We start from the raw sequence: 19318 nt of genomic DNA on the forward strand, positions 1-19318 counted from the left end.
ATAGTAGAAAATTCTATAGCCATTAAGAATGATGATGTAGATGTATGTTTATTGCAGTGGAAAACTACTCATCCGATCTTACAAAAAGGAAAAGCAGATGACAAAACTGCATATATAGAATCATCTCATTTTTGCATAAAATGCATGTGTGTGTGTGTGTGTGTGTGTGTGTGTGTGTGTGTATCTATGGAAAAAGTTTAGAAGAATGTATACCAAAATATAAATTTGTGTTTCTTTCTAAATGGTGAGATTATAGATGTTGTTTGCATTCTTATTTATATCTTTAAGTAATGTCTGTTTTTTTTTTACAATGAGCATGTATTAACAGATGTAATTTTGATAATCACTAAATTTTTTTTTTCATTTTTGTTCCATAGGTTATTGAGGCACAGGTGGTGTTTGGTTACATGAGTAAGTTCTTTAGTGGTGATTTGTGAGATTTTGGTGCACCCATCACAAGCAGATATTTTAAACAAGCTTCCCAGTAATTTGGATGCCCAATAAATTGGAGAGCCACTTGCTCCTAGGACAGTATTTTAGACCTTTCCAAGATCAAGAGAATTACTCCATACTTTGGCAAAAACACAGTCTGACTAAATCAGAATTTTAGGAGTGGCCTGGGAATCTGTGCTTTGAGAAGAATACCAGGTAATTCCTGTGATTTCAGGTCCAGGAAAGCCTGCTTTGTGGGATTTTCTGTGGGACTGTGCAAGGCCCAGGTAACCCTGCTCTCTCTGCACAGTGAAATTGTACTTTTAAAACCCAGCTGCATTGATTGTCATAGACAGCCTGGCAGAGGAAAAAAAAGTGAGATATGTCTGGGCGCAGTGGCCCACGCCTGTAATCCCAGCACTTTGGGAGGCCAAGGCGGGTGGATCATGAGGTCAGGAGATCGAGACCATCCTGGCTAACACAGTGAAACCCCGTCTCTACTAAAAATACAAAAAATCAGCCAGGCATGGTGGCACACACCTGTAGTCCCAGCTACTTGGGAGGCTGAAGCAGGAGAATTGCTTGAACCCGGGAGGCAGAGGTTGCAGTGAGCCAAGATCGCGCCACTGCACTCCAGCCTGGGCGACAGAGTGAGACTCCACAAAAAAAAAAAAAAAAAAAAAAAAAAAAAAGCGAGATGTGTGTGAAGTGTCCACGGAGTTCATTGCTGGAGGCAGAGGGTTTTGTTCTGTGATTATGATGAAAGAGGAAGTTGGGTGAGAATGGAGGAAAAGATCAGAGTAATGGCTGTGAGCTTTTTAGCACTAATTGACAGGGCCTCCTTCATCTTGACTTGTCCGAATTTACTGCCAAGTGCCTAACATAGAAGGGAGGGAGCTGTGGGACTGAAGGGCATCCCTGTGGGCAAGTAAGGGTATCTCATGCCCAGAAAGAGGAAGAACAAGGTTTCTGTGCCACCCCTTATTATCCACCGGGCTGGCTCCAAGAGATGAACTAAAGAACTGGAGGATTTTTGTTGTTTTTGTTTTAATTTCTGCAGCTCCACACCCATGCTGTGACAGGAACCCTATTAGTTTGTACTGGGCTTGTTTTAGGGTTGTTACATTTAGACGATGTTTAAAGTGTCATTTTACATAATAACACGTGGCATGAGTGCACACACACATACACATATAACAAACCCAAGCTGTATATTTTGGGGTGTGCTTATCAAGCTGTAACATGCATTAGAATCACTTCCAGGGCTGCAAATAAATCTTAACTAAAGCATTTTTAAGCAGGTTTGTTTATTTTATGGGTATGGGCAAAGCAATTTTGAAATGATTTTAGATGTATTACAGGATTGAGCAAATGAGTAAATGTGTGTGTGAGAGAGACAGAGAGAGAGAAAGAGAGAGAGAGGTAGGTTACTGGGTACCAGAGTTCTCACTGTGCAGGAAAAGACATATAAATAGGGGGAATGGGGGAAGGCAGGGAAAAATCCTCTGAGGATATATTGCAATTGGAGGTGGAGGTACTGGTATGAACTAATGATTTTAGAAATATGTACATAAGCATGTATATAAGCATGTTTATGCATACATGGATATTATGTATGTATGATGTGTATATGCATATTTGTATGTGTGTGTAAATAAATGAATATGTATCTGTTTCCTGGCTTTGTCTGAGAGGGTAGAAAACCAAAGTCACCCTAAAGCCGTGAGCACACATAGTGCCTAGGCCGTCTTGGACTCTAACATTGTTCCCCACCAGGATAAACCAGGGCTCATCAAAGAAGTGGCACATTCTAGGATTGGGGCAGAATATGTACCAAATGAGGTTGGAACATCTTATGATGCCAGAAAGTTAAAAAAAATGTGAGCATGTCACAGGGACACAGGAGTCAGAATAAAAGGGCTCTCATCAGTCAAATCTGGGACAATTTGAGCACCAAAATAGTTAAGTACAGTAATGAATTGTAAGCCACTGGAAAGAAAAGGAATGCCTGAGTCCACTCCAATCATAAATGGATAATGAGAGAGAAGGAAGGCTTTTGCAAATATCCTCTCTCTCTATCTATATGCTGAATAAATGAATGCTATTCATGATATATTTGGGAAAGGACAGGGATGATGGAATTACCAGAGATTTTTTATTGTCTCTATTATTCTTTTATGTATTTTCAAATACTCTACCATAAATTTAATAATGGGATTTTTTAGTTCAAAAGGTTGCAAAATAGTAGTATGTACTATCCCATAGGGAAAATATTGGAAGGATAGACACACACACACACACACACACACACACACAGGGTTATCTGTGTGTGGTGCTGTGGGTGATTCTTGTATTTTTTTTCTTTATTAGTGTTTTACCCTGCAGCTCCAGCTCAAAGGATGTATATAATACTAATAATTTACAACAAGAAATGAAGTTATTTATTTATTTATTTTTTTTTTTTTTTGAGACAGAGTTTCGCTCTTGTTGCCCAGGCTGGACTGCAATGGCCTGATCTTGGCTCATTGCAACCTCTGCCTCCAGGGTTCAAGCGGTTCTCCTGCCTCAGCCTCCCAAATAGCTGGGACTACAGGCAAGCACCACCATGGCCAGCTAATTTTGTATTTTTAGTAGAGACGGGGTTTCACCATGTTGCTTAGGCTGGTCTTGAAATCCTGACCTCAGGTGATCCACCCACCTCGGCTTCCCAAAGTGCTGGGATAACAGGCGTGAGCCACCGCACCTGGCCAGAAGTTACTTTTTAAAAAAGCATTGGAATTAAAAAATAAATTAAGAAATAAGATACAAGGTGCTTGAACATGGTAAGTATCAAACAAATGTTAAAAAAATTTACTAAGGCTATGTCATGACAAAAGCAGAATTCAAAAAAGTATACATAAGCGGTACAATAATTAACTTTTTGGAAAAAATCTCCACCCTTGTGTTGACGGTAGTGCTCTAAAATGATATTGTGGTTGTGTCTGAGTGTATTTATTACTTTAAAAGAGGAAACTGTATGGTAGATATAATGTTTTATAAGCTTGCATTTTGAACATCTTTCACACATTGAATTGTCTTTCATAAAAGAGCTAGAATAAGAGGTTGAGGTGGGCAGATCACCTGAGGTCAGGAGTTCAAGACCAGCCTGGCTAACATGGTGAAACTCTGTCTCTACTGAAAATACAAAATGTAGCCAGGTGCAGTGGTACACACCTGTAATCCCAGCTACTCGGGAGGCTGAGGCAGGAGAATCACTTGAACCCAGGAGGTGGAGGTTGTAGTGAGCTGAGATTGCGCCACTGCACTCCAGCCTGGGTGACAGATCGAGACTGTCTAAAAAAAAAAAAAAAAAAAGAGAGCTAGAATAAGCTAGAATAAAGGGACCACTACTGAAGCACTTGGGAGCATTTTCAACCTACCCAGAGGGGTGGTCACCCTGTGCTACTTCTCTTTTAATTTCATTACTCAGTTAATTGCACTGGGCAGCATCTTCTAGGGAGGCAATTATCTGGCAAAAGAATTAAAAGAAATAAGAGCTGTTTAGTACTTTCCCTAGAAAGTTATCTTTTGGGAGATGGGAGAGGCCCTTGATTATTTTTAAAGAGGAACACACACACACAGAAACACACACACACACACACACACACTTAAAAAGCCATAGACTATCTCTTAAGAATATACAAGAAACGAGTAACAGGGGTTTCTTCTAAGGGAGGGGGACTTGGGGACTTAGGGAATATGGTTGGGAGGAAAGCTTGTTTTTTTCTGTATACATTTTCATGCTGTTCAAATTTAAAAAAATGATGTGCATATAGTATATGTTCAAAATATTTATTAATTAAAAACAATTCTTTAAAAAAGTCTGTTGCTCATGGAACAACTGTGAAAATAACTAGATCGGAGGAAAGTAAAATGTGTTTTCATATGAAAATATGCTTGCCATTAAACTGATTAATTTCCATCACAGACAGATTTGTAAGTGACTCAAACCAAGACTTTCCAACATCTGTCTGCCCCACCTACATGTCTGTGCTTCTGTCTACTCTGCTGTTTTCTTTGTTTATAGATAGACAGCTCTTGAGCTACCATTACTGGGGAGTTACTTTCGTTTCTCTAACAGCAGGGATGGATTTGAGCTAACCCCTTCCACTGGTTCTTCAGGGCTCCTTGTACCCAGGGAGGTGGCTGGATGGAATGTGAGTAACCATCACTGCCCACCAACACCAGGAAGTGAAAACTGGACCCAAAGGACCCACAATCTTCGCCTCATTAGCATCATGCTCACATCACGTCTCTCTCAGTAAGTAACAGGTTCCGGTGAGGCAGAAACAATCTAACTGATTGGATACCTCAAATCTGTACAGAAGCCAGAGAGCCCACCTATTGTAGGAATGTATTTGAGAGGGTGAGCTATTCTGAAACATTCCATCTTTATATTGACATCTACATAGCCACTGTGCAGTTAAAGGTATATCCAAGCACCCAGCTTCCCATGCCAGAAGCAAGGAGCCTGTTCCATTTCCATTTTCACTCTCCACCATGTCTACTCGACTTTAGAAATAGCTCTCAAATTTTGCCGCCCATTTTCTCCACCTTTGCTGACAATGACATATAATCAGACCCTCAGAATCTATTGCCACTTCTAGCTCGTCCCTTGTGACTTTTCCTCCTATTATCTTCCTCTCCAGCATGCTTTCAAAAGCACAAATCTGACCATTTCACTCCACGACAGTTCACAACTTCCTTTGGGCTGCACCAACACACCAGGTCCTTTGTCATCTCCTTTCAGTCTTCTTTCCAGTTTTCCTGGCTGCTCCCACAGAACTTTATTTCTACCCAGATCAGAGACTTTGTCAGTATTTATTTTCCTGCATGCTTCCTCCCTGTGAGCTCCTCCAGGATACAATAAACACCTCATTCCTCTTTCGTGCGCCTGTACTCAGCCTAGTGCCTGGCACATAGGAAGCACCCAATCAGTGTTTGGGCAAATGAAGGAAAACAGACATTTTGAGTGATGTAACATGGCCATCAGTGGTGCTTCTCAGACTTTAATGGACACAAGAATTTCCTGGGGGTCTTGCTGAAATGCAGATTCAGGTTCAGTAGGTGTGGGGTGGAACCTGAGGGTCTACAGTTCTTACAAGTTCCCAGGTGAGGTCGATGTTGCTGTTTAGGGAGCCACACTTTGAGTAGTGAGGACCTATAGAACATTAATAACTTTTTTAGATGGAGGAGCATGTTGAATCAATTATTCCTCTAAGGATCTTGAAGTTTTGAGTGAACTTTTGATTTCAAAAAGATCAAAAGAGGTAAAAGATTTTTTAAACACACACAAACACACAGTTATACAGAGTAAGCTATGGAGCTATAGGTTATTCCAGAAATAAGTAGGAAAAGGGAGTAAAAATAAGAGTCATCTACCCTTAAATTCTCAATACCATTATTCTAATTTGCCACTTGAATTTATATTAGAATCACCTGGGAAACTTTTTAAGCAGCACATATTCTCCCCCTTTCTCTCCCTCCAATCTGATTTGCTCTTCTAGAGGAATATGACACCCTCAGTCCATGGCTCCCTACCACTGAAAACCACAGCTTTGGAGAATGCTTTTGTAATTGATGGCAATGTTTTGTGTCACTCAGCTGTGCTGGGAAAGAAACAAGCTTTTAGCTTCATTGTAATTCTGATCTAAGAGCTCTTCTGCAAAAGGAGTTTAGCCAGGGCCTCCACACATGCTGTTGTTCCCGCTGCCTGGAAACCTCTTCCTCCATTTCTGTCCCAAGTCCTACTCATCCTCCAGATCTTCAAAATTGTCCCTTCATCACACCTTAAACTTCTCCTTCCTGGAACACACACACACACACACACACACACACACACACACACACGAAACATGTAAACAGTTATTTGTTCTCTTCTCTGCTAGACTGTGAGTTCCAAAGAAAAATTGTGTTGTACATTCCATTCCCAGTCCTGAGCACGGAACTTACTATAGCAGGTGCTCAAATGAGTGAAAAAATTAACTATTTTTTCCATATTTAATGAAATTCCCTCTTTTACTTATTTTATCCTCCTGTCCAAAATTGACTGGATATAATTCCTATGAGAGCTGACATTTAGTATGGGGCTAGAACCTGCTGAAATGACAATAGAGTATGTCTTGAGGTTTGTTTGGTCTGAAGTGCTTGGGTTGGGGAATCAGACAAAAACAATGTTTCTACCTCCCCAATGTTAAAAATAAATAATAATCACTGCCTACCAAACAATATGTACCATATATGTAAGATATGAAGCACAAAAACAAAATGAACATCTGTGAGTCCACCACTCAATAAAAGAACTAGAACATTAGTTGCCTTGTGAAGCTACAGGGCGTTCTTGCCTCTTATCTCCCTGCCTTCCCCTATCCTCTAAATTTATGTTTATTACTCATATTTTTAAAAATAGTTTTTATATATCATGATTTATTTACGCATTCCTTGTCCATGAACGTTTAGGCTTTTTCAGTTTTTCTGCTCTTAGGAACAATGCTGCCATGAACAGTCTTTGCACGTCTCTAAGAGCATTTATGAATTTACCTATAATATATGCCAAAGGGCAGAATTGCTAGATATATGTAGATCCATGTTGAGAAGATGATGCCAAGTCATTGACACTATTTTTTTTGTAGTAAAGGTGCCAATTTACTTTCCTTTCCACCAGTAGTGGTTAAGAGTTCCTAATGACCCATATCCTTGCTAACAGCTTGTCTTACTAGAACACAAGCAATGGAATCTCAAGCTGCAGCACTTTGGGGCCAGAAGGCAGAGCTCCTGCCTGGAGAGGTTATTTCCTCCTAACCACCTGACAAGGGACTGGCCCCCTGAGGCTTACACTTTGTTGAGTCCTGAAACTGCAGACAGAGCACTAAACTTAGAAGAGACTAGGTCCCTAACTAAGCTTCCCCATGGATAGATACACAGTCATCATAGAAGGCAATCAATCATAGGATGTGACACCTGGAAGGGACCCTAAAGCCAAATCCTTCATTCTACATGTATTGAGACTGAGGCCCAGAAAGGTTAAATTACTTGACAATGTCTAAGAGCTAATTACTACAGAAATCTTTCTCTGGGGCACTGTATTCTTAATCCAGAGAGGGTTTTTTTTTTTTTTTTGTAATTGAAGATGGTGTAATATGATCCATTACATTAATACTGACTGTAAATATTCAAATAACTGACTAGTTTATTTAATTGATTTATTTATTTTGAGCTGGAGTCTCGCTGTCGCCCAGGCTGGAGTGCAGTGGTGTGAACTAGGCTCACTGCAACCTCCGCCTCCCAGGTTCAAGTGATTCCCCTACCTCAGCCTCCCGAGTAGCTGGGACTACAGGTGCAGGCCACCACACCCGGCTAATATTTTTTTTTGTATTTCAGTACAGACAGGGTTTCACCCTGTTGGCTAGGATGGTTTCGATCTCCTGACCTTGTGATCTGCCCACCTCGGCCTCCCAAAGTGCTGGGACTACAGGCATGAGCCACCGTGCCTGGCCGACCAGTTTATTTAAAAAAAATACTTGTTTAACTTAAGTGGCACAAATTTGATAACTTTCATTTCTTTGGTTATAAACAGGGGTGATATTATTCAATGGGATAAAGAAACCAAAATTATAGTTTCAATATGCAAATTTAACTATCCTAAGAGACACTGGTCTCCTGGGGGATAAACAGTCCCCAATTATCTGATTGATCATTCTTGTCCTTGGATCATTCCCCATACCCACCAGGCAAATACTAGGTGCCTCCTTAAAAAGCCATTTTTGTGAGTAAGGAAAACTTTAAATTCATTAAGTTTAAAATCATCTTCCCCTTAGGAGCACTCATAATTAGGCTATACAAAGATTCTGGGAACGATCTATGCAGATTATGGCAAAATATCCTCAGTGACTTGATGGTTTCTAATCCACATGTGAATGTGGAAAAATGCCGAAAAGAGACTAATCTGCAGCAGAGGTACTTAGCGCTCTTCAGAGTGTGCATAATAACCAAGTGTGGTATAAGTCCAGGGCAGAGGCATCTGTCTCCATCTATTAGACAGTAAATGTGGAGCTGGGGAGGAGAAGGAGTGCTTCCTAACAGGATGGGTGTTGGTGTGAATAAAGGGGGCTTTTGAAGCCTGTAGTGGAAATTTTTCTTCTGGAGCTGTGTCCTTCAGGAATTCTCTTCCTCCCTACCCTTCCCATCTGCCTGGTCCTCTCTACATCGAGTCCTCTTTTACCATTTAAACAAATCTTTTGGTTTAACAACGTCTGCAGGCAGATGCTAAAATCTTTCTGTGAGGCAGCCCTTTTTTAATGTCAGGATGAAACTCAGGAGCTGTTTATTACTCTGGGGTGGGGGGCTTGGAGGGAAAGAACACCAAGCAATTTTGTGCAGGAATGCTGACCAAACAGTACTGAGGTACTTTTGGTTCCAGTTTTCCTCCTAGCAGTCATTTAAATCAGCACTTCCCCTTTTAATGAGCTGGTAGTGCCATTACACAATCACCCAGCTCACTGGATTAATGATGAAAAGAGGAACTGATTTTTCCACTTGCATCATTTGAAGTAAATGTTAACTTTCTTTCTGAGTCCTTAGTTAACCGCATTAGTGTGACAAATATGTCTTTGTCTAGCATAAGTAATTAGAATTTAATCACTTTAACTGCATCTTAATTACCCCAAATGAATTGAAAGGACATTTAATAGCAAAGATTAAATTGCCTTAATGAACGATTTTTGTGACTCCATCAATACTCGAATCGCGTTAGCCACTCCTCTCACGCACTTCAGTCGCAGAATCTGCAGCGAGCACAGAGGTCACTAGGTGGCGCGCTTCGCTCGTTTGTTTATTTAATTTTCCCCATTGATCTGTTTTAGAAGACAACAGGAAAGAAAGCAAAAAGCACATAGTTTATTGCGTTCTTTCGATAACCTCTCTTTGGGACTATGAGGTCATCACCAGATGTGAAAACGAAAGCAGTGATTTCAGAAACCGTCGATTCTGAATATCCCATGGCGGCATATGCAAAGGAAGATGAGAAACACATGGTGACTGGAAACATGCAGTGTTTGACAGAAATTGCAAGATGCCCTCTAGACAACTCCCAGCCTATGTACTGAGTTTTGGTCAATTTATTACTTTTTAGTGCAGAGCCCTAAAATATGAGTTACAGACAAGCTTTGAAATAGCAAGGCAGGCACTGATGTGGAGCCAAGAAGTGTAATTGCTGTCCAAGTGCAGATCAGAATGCCGAAGCCTGAAGGTATGGGAAGATCTGGGCCCTTGGGCCCTCCTCAAGGCAAGGGACCAAACGGACCAGCCCCACCCACAGGCACATCTAATGAGATGGGTCTTGTCCATCAATAATTGTTTAAGTGAACAAAGGGATGGGGAGGCTGGGGTTTCACATCTACTTCTGGCACTTTCTCACATTTTCTGGCTGCTTCTTCAAAAAAGAGTATTAAAAAATCTCTTTTACAAGTCTTGAGTATAAAAGAAATAAGTTTTCACAAGTGACTCTTTTTGAGAATCCCAAAGGAAAGACACACTTTCTCTAATTTCAAGAGCTTATTATGTAGAGACTTTCAAATCAGTTATTTCCACCTTCTGAGTCCACTAAACTGTTGCACCTGTCCTGGCAACAGAGGCATGGGATGGAGGAGAAAAGGTTCTGGGCTTTGAACTGGGAAAGCTGAGCTCAGGGCATCACTGTTTTCCAGTGGCGTTATCACAAGTAAATTATTTAACCTCACTGAAGAGAGCAACAGGGAAAAAAGCGGTAACTACCACTTAGACTAATGGTTCCCAAACTTGGCTGCACATCAAAATCGCCTGGGAGTTTATAAAAATCCCAATGCCCATGTCATGTCCTGTACCAATTACATCAAAATATCTGAAGCTGCAGCCAGGCATCAGTTTTTTAAAGGTCTCTAAGTGATTCCAATGTATAGCAAGATTTGGGAACCACTGGTATAAATGGTGAGTCTTCAATGAGAACATCTATGTTCCGATCACAGTACCCAACAAATAGAATGTGCACAAAAAACTTAAGCTTCTTCCTTATCAGTTACTATGACAAATGAGATTGGTTGTACTTTAGGGTCTAGTTCTGTCCAGCTGTTGTTTTATTAAATTGCCTCATCTAAAAGAGAAGAAAATTTCTTTTTCTTCAACTTTTATTTTGAGTTCCAGGGTACATGTGCAGGATGTGCAGGTTTTTTACACAGGTAAACATGTTCCATGGTGGTTTGCTGCATAGATCAACCCATCATCTGGGTACTAAGCCCAGCATCCATTAGCTATTAAGAAAAGAAAATTTCTAGAAGTTAATTTGTTCCAATTTTATGATACTGTAACATCTCTTGGAAGAGACATATGTGGATGCTTCTAAGCAAGACCCTGTGATAAATAATTTTTTTGTTTGTATCAAAATAATCGGATTGTCTTGTGATTGGCCTAGTCACCCAGCCCAATCTTATTATCTCAGGAGGAAATTAAGCTTCATTAGTATTAACATACTTGTATTAAAATAAGAACCTATACAAACCTATTGATAGAAGGTAGGAATTTATGATTGTGCACTAAATCCATTCACATAAGAAATACTTTTTTTCTTTTTACTGGACTCTATGAGAGTGACATTTTTCATGTAGAAATAATGTGGCTTTCTTCCCCCAAAGATGCTTATCCATCTTATTCAAATAGAGACACAATGAGAATATTATTTAATAAATATTTGTTAAATGTTTTCTCCAGCATTATAAGAAATGCACCCTCTAACAACCACAACTTCAGTAACACCTTCCTTCTCTTGCTACCCTAGGTTGGGGGCCATTCAATTTTACCAAGAGTGTGGAAATCCTGCTGTTTTAATGGGGACTGAAAGGAAACTAGTCGTTTCTCATTCAAACCATCAAGGCTCCTAGATTGATTTAAAATATTAAGTCAGTGTTTAAATATTCCAATATACGGACTTTACAAAGAGCACAAGCAATGTCACTTGAGGAACAAGGCCTCAAGCTGAGGAGCAGGATATTAGAGAGCCTCCTTCTTAATTACCCACCTTTATTAGACTTGAGGATTTTCTGTTTTACAGGAAAATCAGAAATAAATTTTATTGGTATGCTCTGTAAGAACGATTTCCTCTGATAACTTGGGGTAGCAGCATTTGTTTGATTAGCTGAATTTGCCATGAATGTGGAAATAATGACATCAAAACAGCTCGTGTAACAACCTCCTTAAAGACCCCGTAGATTAGAGATGACTATAGATTTTCCCCAGCGCGGATCAAAGGGACTGAATTGAACGTTTTAGCTTAATGATCCAACCCCTGTCACACCCACAGGGACGCGAATTCCGATTTTATAAGCAGGTGTGCACGTGCACTCAGATACTCACACAAAGCCGCGTGGAGGGACGAAAAGATCAACAACCCGATCGACGAGGATAGGTTTGATCTTTTCGATTACCTCAGTGTGCCAGTGTATATTCCTGGCTGGGCCTAGCGCCCTAATAAACTTCGGAACTTTAGCTATTAATTTTTGTTTTCTTACTATGACTTCCCAAAGACATTCTATCTACCTACCAGGGGCTAAGAGAAATGGGACCAGGCGTCAGGGCGGTGGGACCCTGTCCAGGGTCCTGACTCCGCGCCGGGGCTCCAGGCCAGTCGGCCTCCGAAGGCCCTTTCACCCACCCCACACGAGAGGAAACAAAGACTTCTCAGCTCAAGGCCTCAGGGCTGCCTCCTGACTCCGGTCAGCTTGCAGGAAGAGGAAACAACAAAACAAAGGAACCGCCAATCCCCCGGGTATTATATCCCTCAGCTCCAACCTCCGACTTCGGACCGCCAGGGTCACCTTCTCTACTTTGACCCCGCTTTTCTTAAATGAAAACATGCCAACAAAAGCATACTTCGGATACAAAATCCAAGTACGCATCTTGTTTGGGGAGGTTAGAGCTGAGGTGTACTTCGGGGGATGAGAATTTTGTTTTCATGAATTGGGTAACATCCAGGCATTGTTAGGTACCCCGACAGACCCGCTAGATACCCTTCTCTTCCTCCTTCACACTTTCTTCCTGTCAAAATAGTTATTGTTTTGAAATTCACTAGAACAACGACGTTCTAAAAACAAAGGCTCAGCAAGCATCCCTTTCTTCGCCGCCGCGGGCTGAACCACGGACGCTCGCGGAGCGCTCAGCCCCGACGGCCCGCAGGGGGCGCGCGCCGCTCCCGCAGCTCAGCCCGGCTACCCCAAGAAAGGGAGCCGAATGGAGAGAAGCAGGGAGCGCGGAGGGCTCGAGGCTTGCGGATAAGGAGAGGCGCATCCTGGGATTTGGGTCCTCTGCTGCTACAACACAACCGTGCTATTGTTAGCACTGTCCGACCCAAGTGTCTGTTGTAAGCGGCGATGTCGGGGCTGGGTCTCTAGCAACCGCTGTGCCCTGGGTCAGGCTGGTCGCCCCAGCTACCGGGATCCCTCTCCAGATGCTTCCAAGGCTATAGGTGCTGCACCCGCTGACGGGATAGCCGCATACCTCCGAACAGGTAGAGGAGTTGGTCTCTGGCAGGCATCCTAGCTGCGCTGACACCAAGGTTACCACACAATAGCCATCAGCCCCCCTCAAGCCCCAGAAGTAGGTTTCCCCTGCCCCAGCCATAGCGGTTCCAGTCGTCGCCACGAGCCCACTTCTTATCCCCAAGCGCACCTCCCTCTCCTCACCCGGGTTTATGCCAGTTACACAGAGAGAACTACACAGAGGGAACTATGGTCCTACACCCTCGAGGGGACAGACACCGGCCGTGAGACAGGCACCACGCCGAGCCTTCTGGTGACTGTCCGCAGGAGCGAGACCTTTTTTGGTTTTGCAGTCGGCTAGGTGTGTGTGTGTGAGGGTCCCCAGTCGACTACCGGGATGCACTGCCACTTTTCGGCCTGGCGGGCTCTGGGACTCCTCGGTCTCCGTAGGAGGCCATCCTAGGCCTTCGGAGGAGGCGCTCCCAGCTGGCGGCGCCCCTCGCCCCGGGCTCAGAAGCGGACACGGTCGGTCGCGCCCTGCCGGCCCTTTGTTCGCGCCGCAGCGGGCTGGGAGCAGCTGCGCGACACCAGACCCACAGCGCCAAGACGCGAAGCGCGAGGAAACCGCTGCGCTTGACGCCTTCTCCCCCAACTCTTGGGCCCAAGAACCCTTCCAGCTCCTGCGTCCCACACTCCCAGTCCTGGCTTCTCTCCCGGCCCAGGAGTCTTCAAGGATTGAAGGGCTCTTCCTAGGGCCCCGCACTTCTGCCTGACTCCCATGGGCCAGAAAAGCTGGGGGACATTTGAAATGTCACCCCTGGGATAAATATTAACAAAAAAGCAAATGGACTTGTGCAGGGGCCAGTTATCAATCAACCAGGCCGCAAGGCCACTCAGGGCAAACACAGCCCAGGTTGGGCTGGGCGAGACTTTCTCATGGCCGCCTCCCGACCGAACCCCTCCCCCTTGGCTCAGGTCCTCCTTCAGGTCGTTCTGGGGCAAACACCGGATGGGAAGGGGGCGCAGTCCGGGTGCTGGAGGCCCCGCCGACTGCCCCGCGGGGTTTGGAGTTTTCCTCGCCTCCAAGTCCCGCAGAGCAGGGTCGGAGTGCCCAACACCCACCCCCGGCCGAACCTGGGGCCTGCGCGCCGCCTTCCCCTGGGTCCGCGGTGCTGCGCTTGCTGTTGGGTGTGTGTCGCTGTCTCTTTGCGAGCCCGCAGCTCCTGCCGTGTGGCCCAAGCCCTCTGGAATCTTTAATTGGAAACTAATCTTGCGTCTTGATAGACGCCCACGTCAGAGGCACGCCACCCACCCACACCCCCCGCCTCATCCGGGAGGAGACGCGGCGAGAACCCTGTGGCTCTGCTCTTTAATGGGGCAGCAGCAAGTAGTAGTACATGGAGGGAACATATATTGATTTTTAAAAGGTAGTTAATTTGGTGGGAATTTCCTCCTGTTGCCCTTCTTCCAGCAGCCGCTGTTATTTCGTGACCGGAAGGCGCCTCCCCAAATATAGCGCCACGTGCAGAGGGTTTTCACCCTCTGCAACAGGCTGCCGGCACCTGGAGGACAGAGGGCCGTGGAGAAGCCACCACTCTCCCGCTGCGGAGCGAAGGAACCGAGCTCAGTGAGCCCTGACCTCGCAAGGTGGTTGGAACGAGACTGGGGGGAGGGTCTCTGAGCGCAACAGCAAGGAAAGCTGCCAGGGGCACCTCCCCATATGGGAGCTGGTAGTGGGGGGCAGGCACTAATGTCCCGTAGGAACGGCCAAGGCGCTCTGCAATCCGTTTTAAGGGTCACGCACTTGGCCCGCTAGAGATCATTTGGAAACTTCAGAAAATAACCCCACTCTTTTTAAAATATGAAAATGTTAATGAGATGGCTCCTTCAGTAACTTAAAAATAGGTTGTGAAGAGACTGTTCCTGGTTCCTTGCAGGAGACCCTCGTGGACCAACATAGAATCCTCAGTCCTAGCCCTTTCCACCATCCCTTTTAAGTTAAGGAAATAAAAATGTAATAGACATGCTTCCTCAGGGTCTCAGGACACAGAGTCGGCTTGGTGTTTGGTGCCAAATGCCTGCCCTGCTGGACTCTCCAGTGTTTCACTTTTTCGAGGAAAAGGCCATGGGCCTAGGGCCGAGGGCTGCATGGCCCTCTACAGGTTGCTGGGTGCCCAGGCAGGCGCTCCTTCGATAGCCTCCTGGGTGCCACGAGCACCTGCCAAGCACCAGGTTTGCACCTCCAGCGTGCGGGTCCCAGCACTCAGGCTCCCTCCCCCTCCACAGTGCCGTCCCCTGAGTTCGGCTATGTAGCTCTCCACGCTTGGAGGTCAGAGGGCGCTCCTGCGGCCAGGTTTCCATGGCTCAGAGGTCGTCTCTGAACAGAACATGTCAGTCTGTCCTTCCAGCAGGCAGTGGGGGGAGGAGGGATATTAAAGTCCACAGCAAGAGCCTCCAGGGGGCGGGGGTGGGGGATGGGGACCGAGTTTTCCCTGAGGGGTAGCCTTCTCCATTTCTATCTTCTTCCCACATTGCCCTGCTCCACTCTTTGGCTTCAGCGGGCACTGCCTGGGTAAGAGGCCCTGAAGCCGGGCTCTGGGGTGGTGTGGGTGTGTGAAAAGGTACTACCTTGGGCTCTGGAGAGACGGAGCAGTCAGGGCGAGGAGCAGCCCCTTCGCCCACTCCCTCCGGAACCTCAGTTGCTCGCGGGCAGCCCACGGGTGGAGATATGGTGCCGGTAGCACAAGGGCTAGAGAGTGGAAACCCGGCAGCCAGAGATTCGCTGGGGCGCCCAGCAAGCCTCTTCTCCCCGGACTGGTTCCCGGGCGCAGGCTGCAGGAACCTGCATGAGGACTTTGCCTGGGGCGAACGAAGGCAGAGCTGGGCTGGAAAACCTGGCAGGGCAGAGTCTCAGCCAGCGCGGTGCTTTGGGACCGGTGGCCTGGAGCGCCCAAACCCAAAGAACGCTTTGGGTCGCTTCGGGGCACGAATCACAGGCTGGTCGGCACCTGCCACCCCCTAGCTTCTCATTGGCAGGCACGAGTTGGGGGAGGGGGCTTTGACCTCACGCTTTGATTTTAGACTGTGAAACGGCTCAGTGCCCCGGCTCAGAGCGGATTGACTGTCTCTCGTTCTCCAGGGATGAATTAATGGAGAACGATCAGTTAATTAACAAACCCTCATTCCGGCTTTTACCTTTTCTCTTCGCCAAGGCTCAGGCCTGGGCGCCGGGCTGAGATGGAGGTGGAGGTGGCGGTGGGGGAGTCGCGGGGGAGGGGGCACGGACCAGGAGTCAATCAACTTGGCAACCGCCGGCCGGAACTCATCAAACCCAGGCCACCCTCCGCTGTCCTTAGCTCTACCTCCCCTCATGTTCTCCACCCTCAAGGGTCGCCGAATCCTCCTGAAATCCCCGGTGGGGTTCGGGCTGGGCTCAGCTGTCTTCTCTGCCTATCCGCGGTCTCGGGGAGCCAGGCGCGGTGTCTGCGCTGCGCCAAGGAGAGCTTCCAGCTGAACTCAGAAACACCTGGGGCTTGAGGTTTTGGGCAGGAGACCTCTGCTCCTAGACTTGGGGGTCATTTACACACTCTCATCCCCAAACCCCCCTCCCGCACGGGGATTCAGACGAAAATCGCGAAGAGGAATAATAAAACAAAATGCAAAGTCCTCAGGGAGTCGGCAGCGGAGTCGGTCCCAGGACTTGGCTATTGCTTTGCAGCTCTCACTGGGACCTTGGGACGGTCAGCCTCCCTCTCCTTTCCACAGCCAATTCCATGCGCAGAGAGCGTCCTAACCCTTACACCTCGTCTGTGCTACACACCCACCGCCCAATGGCTTTGAAACTTTTTGCCCATACTCTTAGATTGAGGTCACCCCAGCCAGCGCCAAAAGAATGAGCGCGGGAGGGGGTCACAGCAGCCAGTTCGGCCTAACATCGACGCTGCTCCGGCACGCTCCAGCCCAGCGCCTGGGATGTGTCAGAGGCACCTGCGAGGAACATTTGCGTGCGATTCCTCGCACGCGTTGCATCCCTCTTCCCAAACCCGGATCGCTGAACTGAGAGGTGGCGCAGAGTGTCTCACCAGGTGCGGGGATTTCTCTCCGCTTCAGGCCGTACGAGCTTCCCTCGCTGTCCCTGAGCGCAAATGCGCCTCTTCAGTCGCCGAGGCCGCGCCGCTTAGCTCTCGGAGCCTTCCACAGCCCAACACCCTGAGCCCTGGAGTAGGCAATTTGCTCCCACAGCCCTGTGCTGGCCCTTCCAGGCACAGAGAGTCCCCCTTCTGGGGGTAGGGGCGGGCGGGATGAAGCGCACCCAGCCCTCTCTCCTACCCTCCCTCCTTTGGTCCCTTCGGCTTTCGTGTACCTTATCTCCCGCGCGCCCAGCTCCTTGGCCGGCTCACCTGCTAAGCGGAGCGCGGACATGCGCTGGAACTCCGGCTCCTGCAGCCACTTCCACATCCTCCGGAAGGTCTCCCGGCCGGATTTGAGTTTGCTCCAGGGTTTGGGGTTGCGCAGCAGGTCCGAGAGGGTCCCCTGGGAGCGGCAGAGCACCCTCTGCGCGAAGATGGCCTGTGGGATGCTGTAGCGCTTGAGCTCTGTGGTGATACGCTGCGCCACCTCTTTGGTATTGATCTCTTCCATCTGCCCTGAATTACTTCCATTGCTGACCTGCGCGCCGGTCACCGAAGGGTTGGGCTCCCGGGCTGTGCCCAGGAGCTGCCCGTGGCCCTGGGCGTTCAGGTGGGCGTGGGGATGGTGCGGAGGAAGGCCGTTGATGGGCACCATGCCGGCCGAGGTGGGCGTGAGGTGTTGCTCCCCGTGGCGGCCGAGCATGGCCGGGTGGTGGGCTTCGAAGCCGTTGGGGGTGAGCATCTTGTCGGTGGGCATGGCGGCCCCCGGGTGGGCATAGTGGGGGAGCCCTTGCTGGGAGTTGTGGATGCTGCCCAGACCCGAGCTGGAGAGGGGCGAGAGGCTCTGGCCCATGCCGGCCACGTCCTTGTGGTAGGGGGTATAGAGGTTATTCATGGAGGCCAGCCCGCGCTCATCCCGCATGAGCGTGAAGCTACCGCTCACGTTGCCCGCCAGGCGCTGGTGGTGGTGCGGGTGGTGGTGGTGATGGTGGTGGTGGTGATGGTGGGGGAACTTGTCCGATACTGTGGAGATGGGAGGCAGCGGCTGCAGAGGGGTCAGGGTGGTGTAGGTGGTGGGCATGCTCATACCTGGGGGAGTCTCGCAGGCCATGGTCATGGTGGGGTGCAGGGGGCCGGCCAGGCTGTGCTCGGGGGCCCGGTGGTGGTGGTGGTAATCGCCGCCGCCGCTGCCGCCGTCCAGCAGGGACGCCATGCCCATGGAGCGCGGGTGCGCGGGGGGCAGGTGGCTGCCGCGGTGCGCCACGGAGCTGCGCGCGTGGGGGCTGCCGCCCAGCAGGTCGGCAGGGGCGGGCACCGGCTCATGGCTCACCCCGTGCAGCTCGCCGATCGCTTCCATGGTCAGCTGCGCGTTCATCGTGATCCGGGCGAGCAGGCGGCGGACACAACATCGATGTGGCCAGGCAGAGGCGGCGAGGGGCGCACGGAGTCCGGTCTTCACATCGGCTGCTGGCGACTGTTGCCTTCCTTCCTCTCACTGTGGGGCTCTGTCTCTGTCTCTCTCTCTCCGTGTGTGTGTGTCTGTGTGTGCGTGTGCGTGTGTGTGTGTGTGTGTGTCTCGCCTTCCCTCTTACCCCCCACCTTCCCCTCTGCGTCCTCGGCTTTTTTTTTTTTAAATATTAATTTCCAAAAAGGATCCGCGCCGTTGGGAGAGCGCAGTGCCCCAGCCCACCCGCCTCGGCCACCTCTCGCCCCTCTCTTTCTTAAAATTCTGAGGTCCCCGGCTCCCCTGCCGCGGCCCGCGCGCCTGCCGCGGCTGCTGCCTGCCGGCGCCGCTGGCCGGCTTGAGCCATGGCTCTGTTACTGTTGCAGACTCTGTGGCCGCGGTTCGGTAGCCGCCGCCGCCGCCGCCGCCGCCGCCGCCGCCGCCGCGGCCCGCCCTCACGCCCGCCGGGCGCAGCGCGCATGCGCCAGGCCCGCCCCCGCCCCCTAGGTCCCGGTGCGCCCGGCCCTTGACGTCCCCGTACAAATGAAGGAGGGGGCCCAGCGCCTTCCCTGCGGCGCCGGATGGCCAGGGAGCTGCGGGCACGTGCGAAAGATTGGCACAGAACGCGACCTGAGGCCGCCGCTGCAATCCCAGGAGACCCGCGCCTGGCTCGTTCGCCTCCCTTGCTTGGGTGGGCTCTCTCTTCTGCCAGCCCGGGGACGCTGGTGTCGGGCTCCTAGCGGCTGGAGTGCTGTGCTTGGAGAGACATC

At 48.4% G+C, this 19318-nt stretch overlaps 1 protein-coding gene across 2 annotated transcripts in view; it reads right to left on the minus strand.

The window, feature by feature from the left end:
* Positions 1-18930, minus strand: part of ONECUT1 (one cut homeobox 1) — a 37798-nt gene extending 18868 nt beyond the window's left edge. Inside the window, exons 1-2 of one of the 2 annotated variants that reach the window (XM_054451901.2) lie at positions 17375-18885; positions 14339-17190 (exon numbers count right to left, since the gene is read on the minus strand). In XM_054451901.2, coding sequence (XP_054307876.1) covers positions 17081-17190; positions 17375-18479 — 1215 coding nt within the window. In that variant the 5' untranslated portion in view covers positions 18480-18885 and the 3' untranslated portion in view covers positions 14339-17080. Of the gene's footprint in view, positions 1-14338; positions 17191-17374 lie in introns of those variants that run through there. The other variant, XM_054451900.2, reaches the window with a different exon arrangement.
* Positions 18931-19318: the final 388 nt, after the last annotated feature.

Source organism: Pongo pygmaeus, chromosome 16 (assembly GCF_028885625.2).
Source record: "Pongo pygmaeus isolate AG05252 chromosome 16, NHGRI_mPonPyg2-v2.0_pri, whole genome shotgun sequence".
NCBI lineage: Eukaryota > Metazoa > Chordata > Mammalia > Primates > Hominidae > Pongo > Pongo pygmaeus.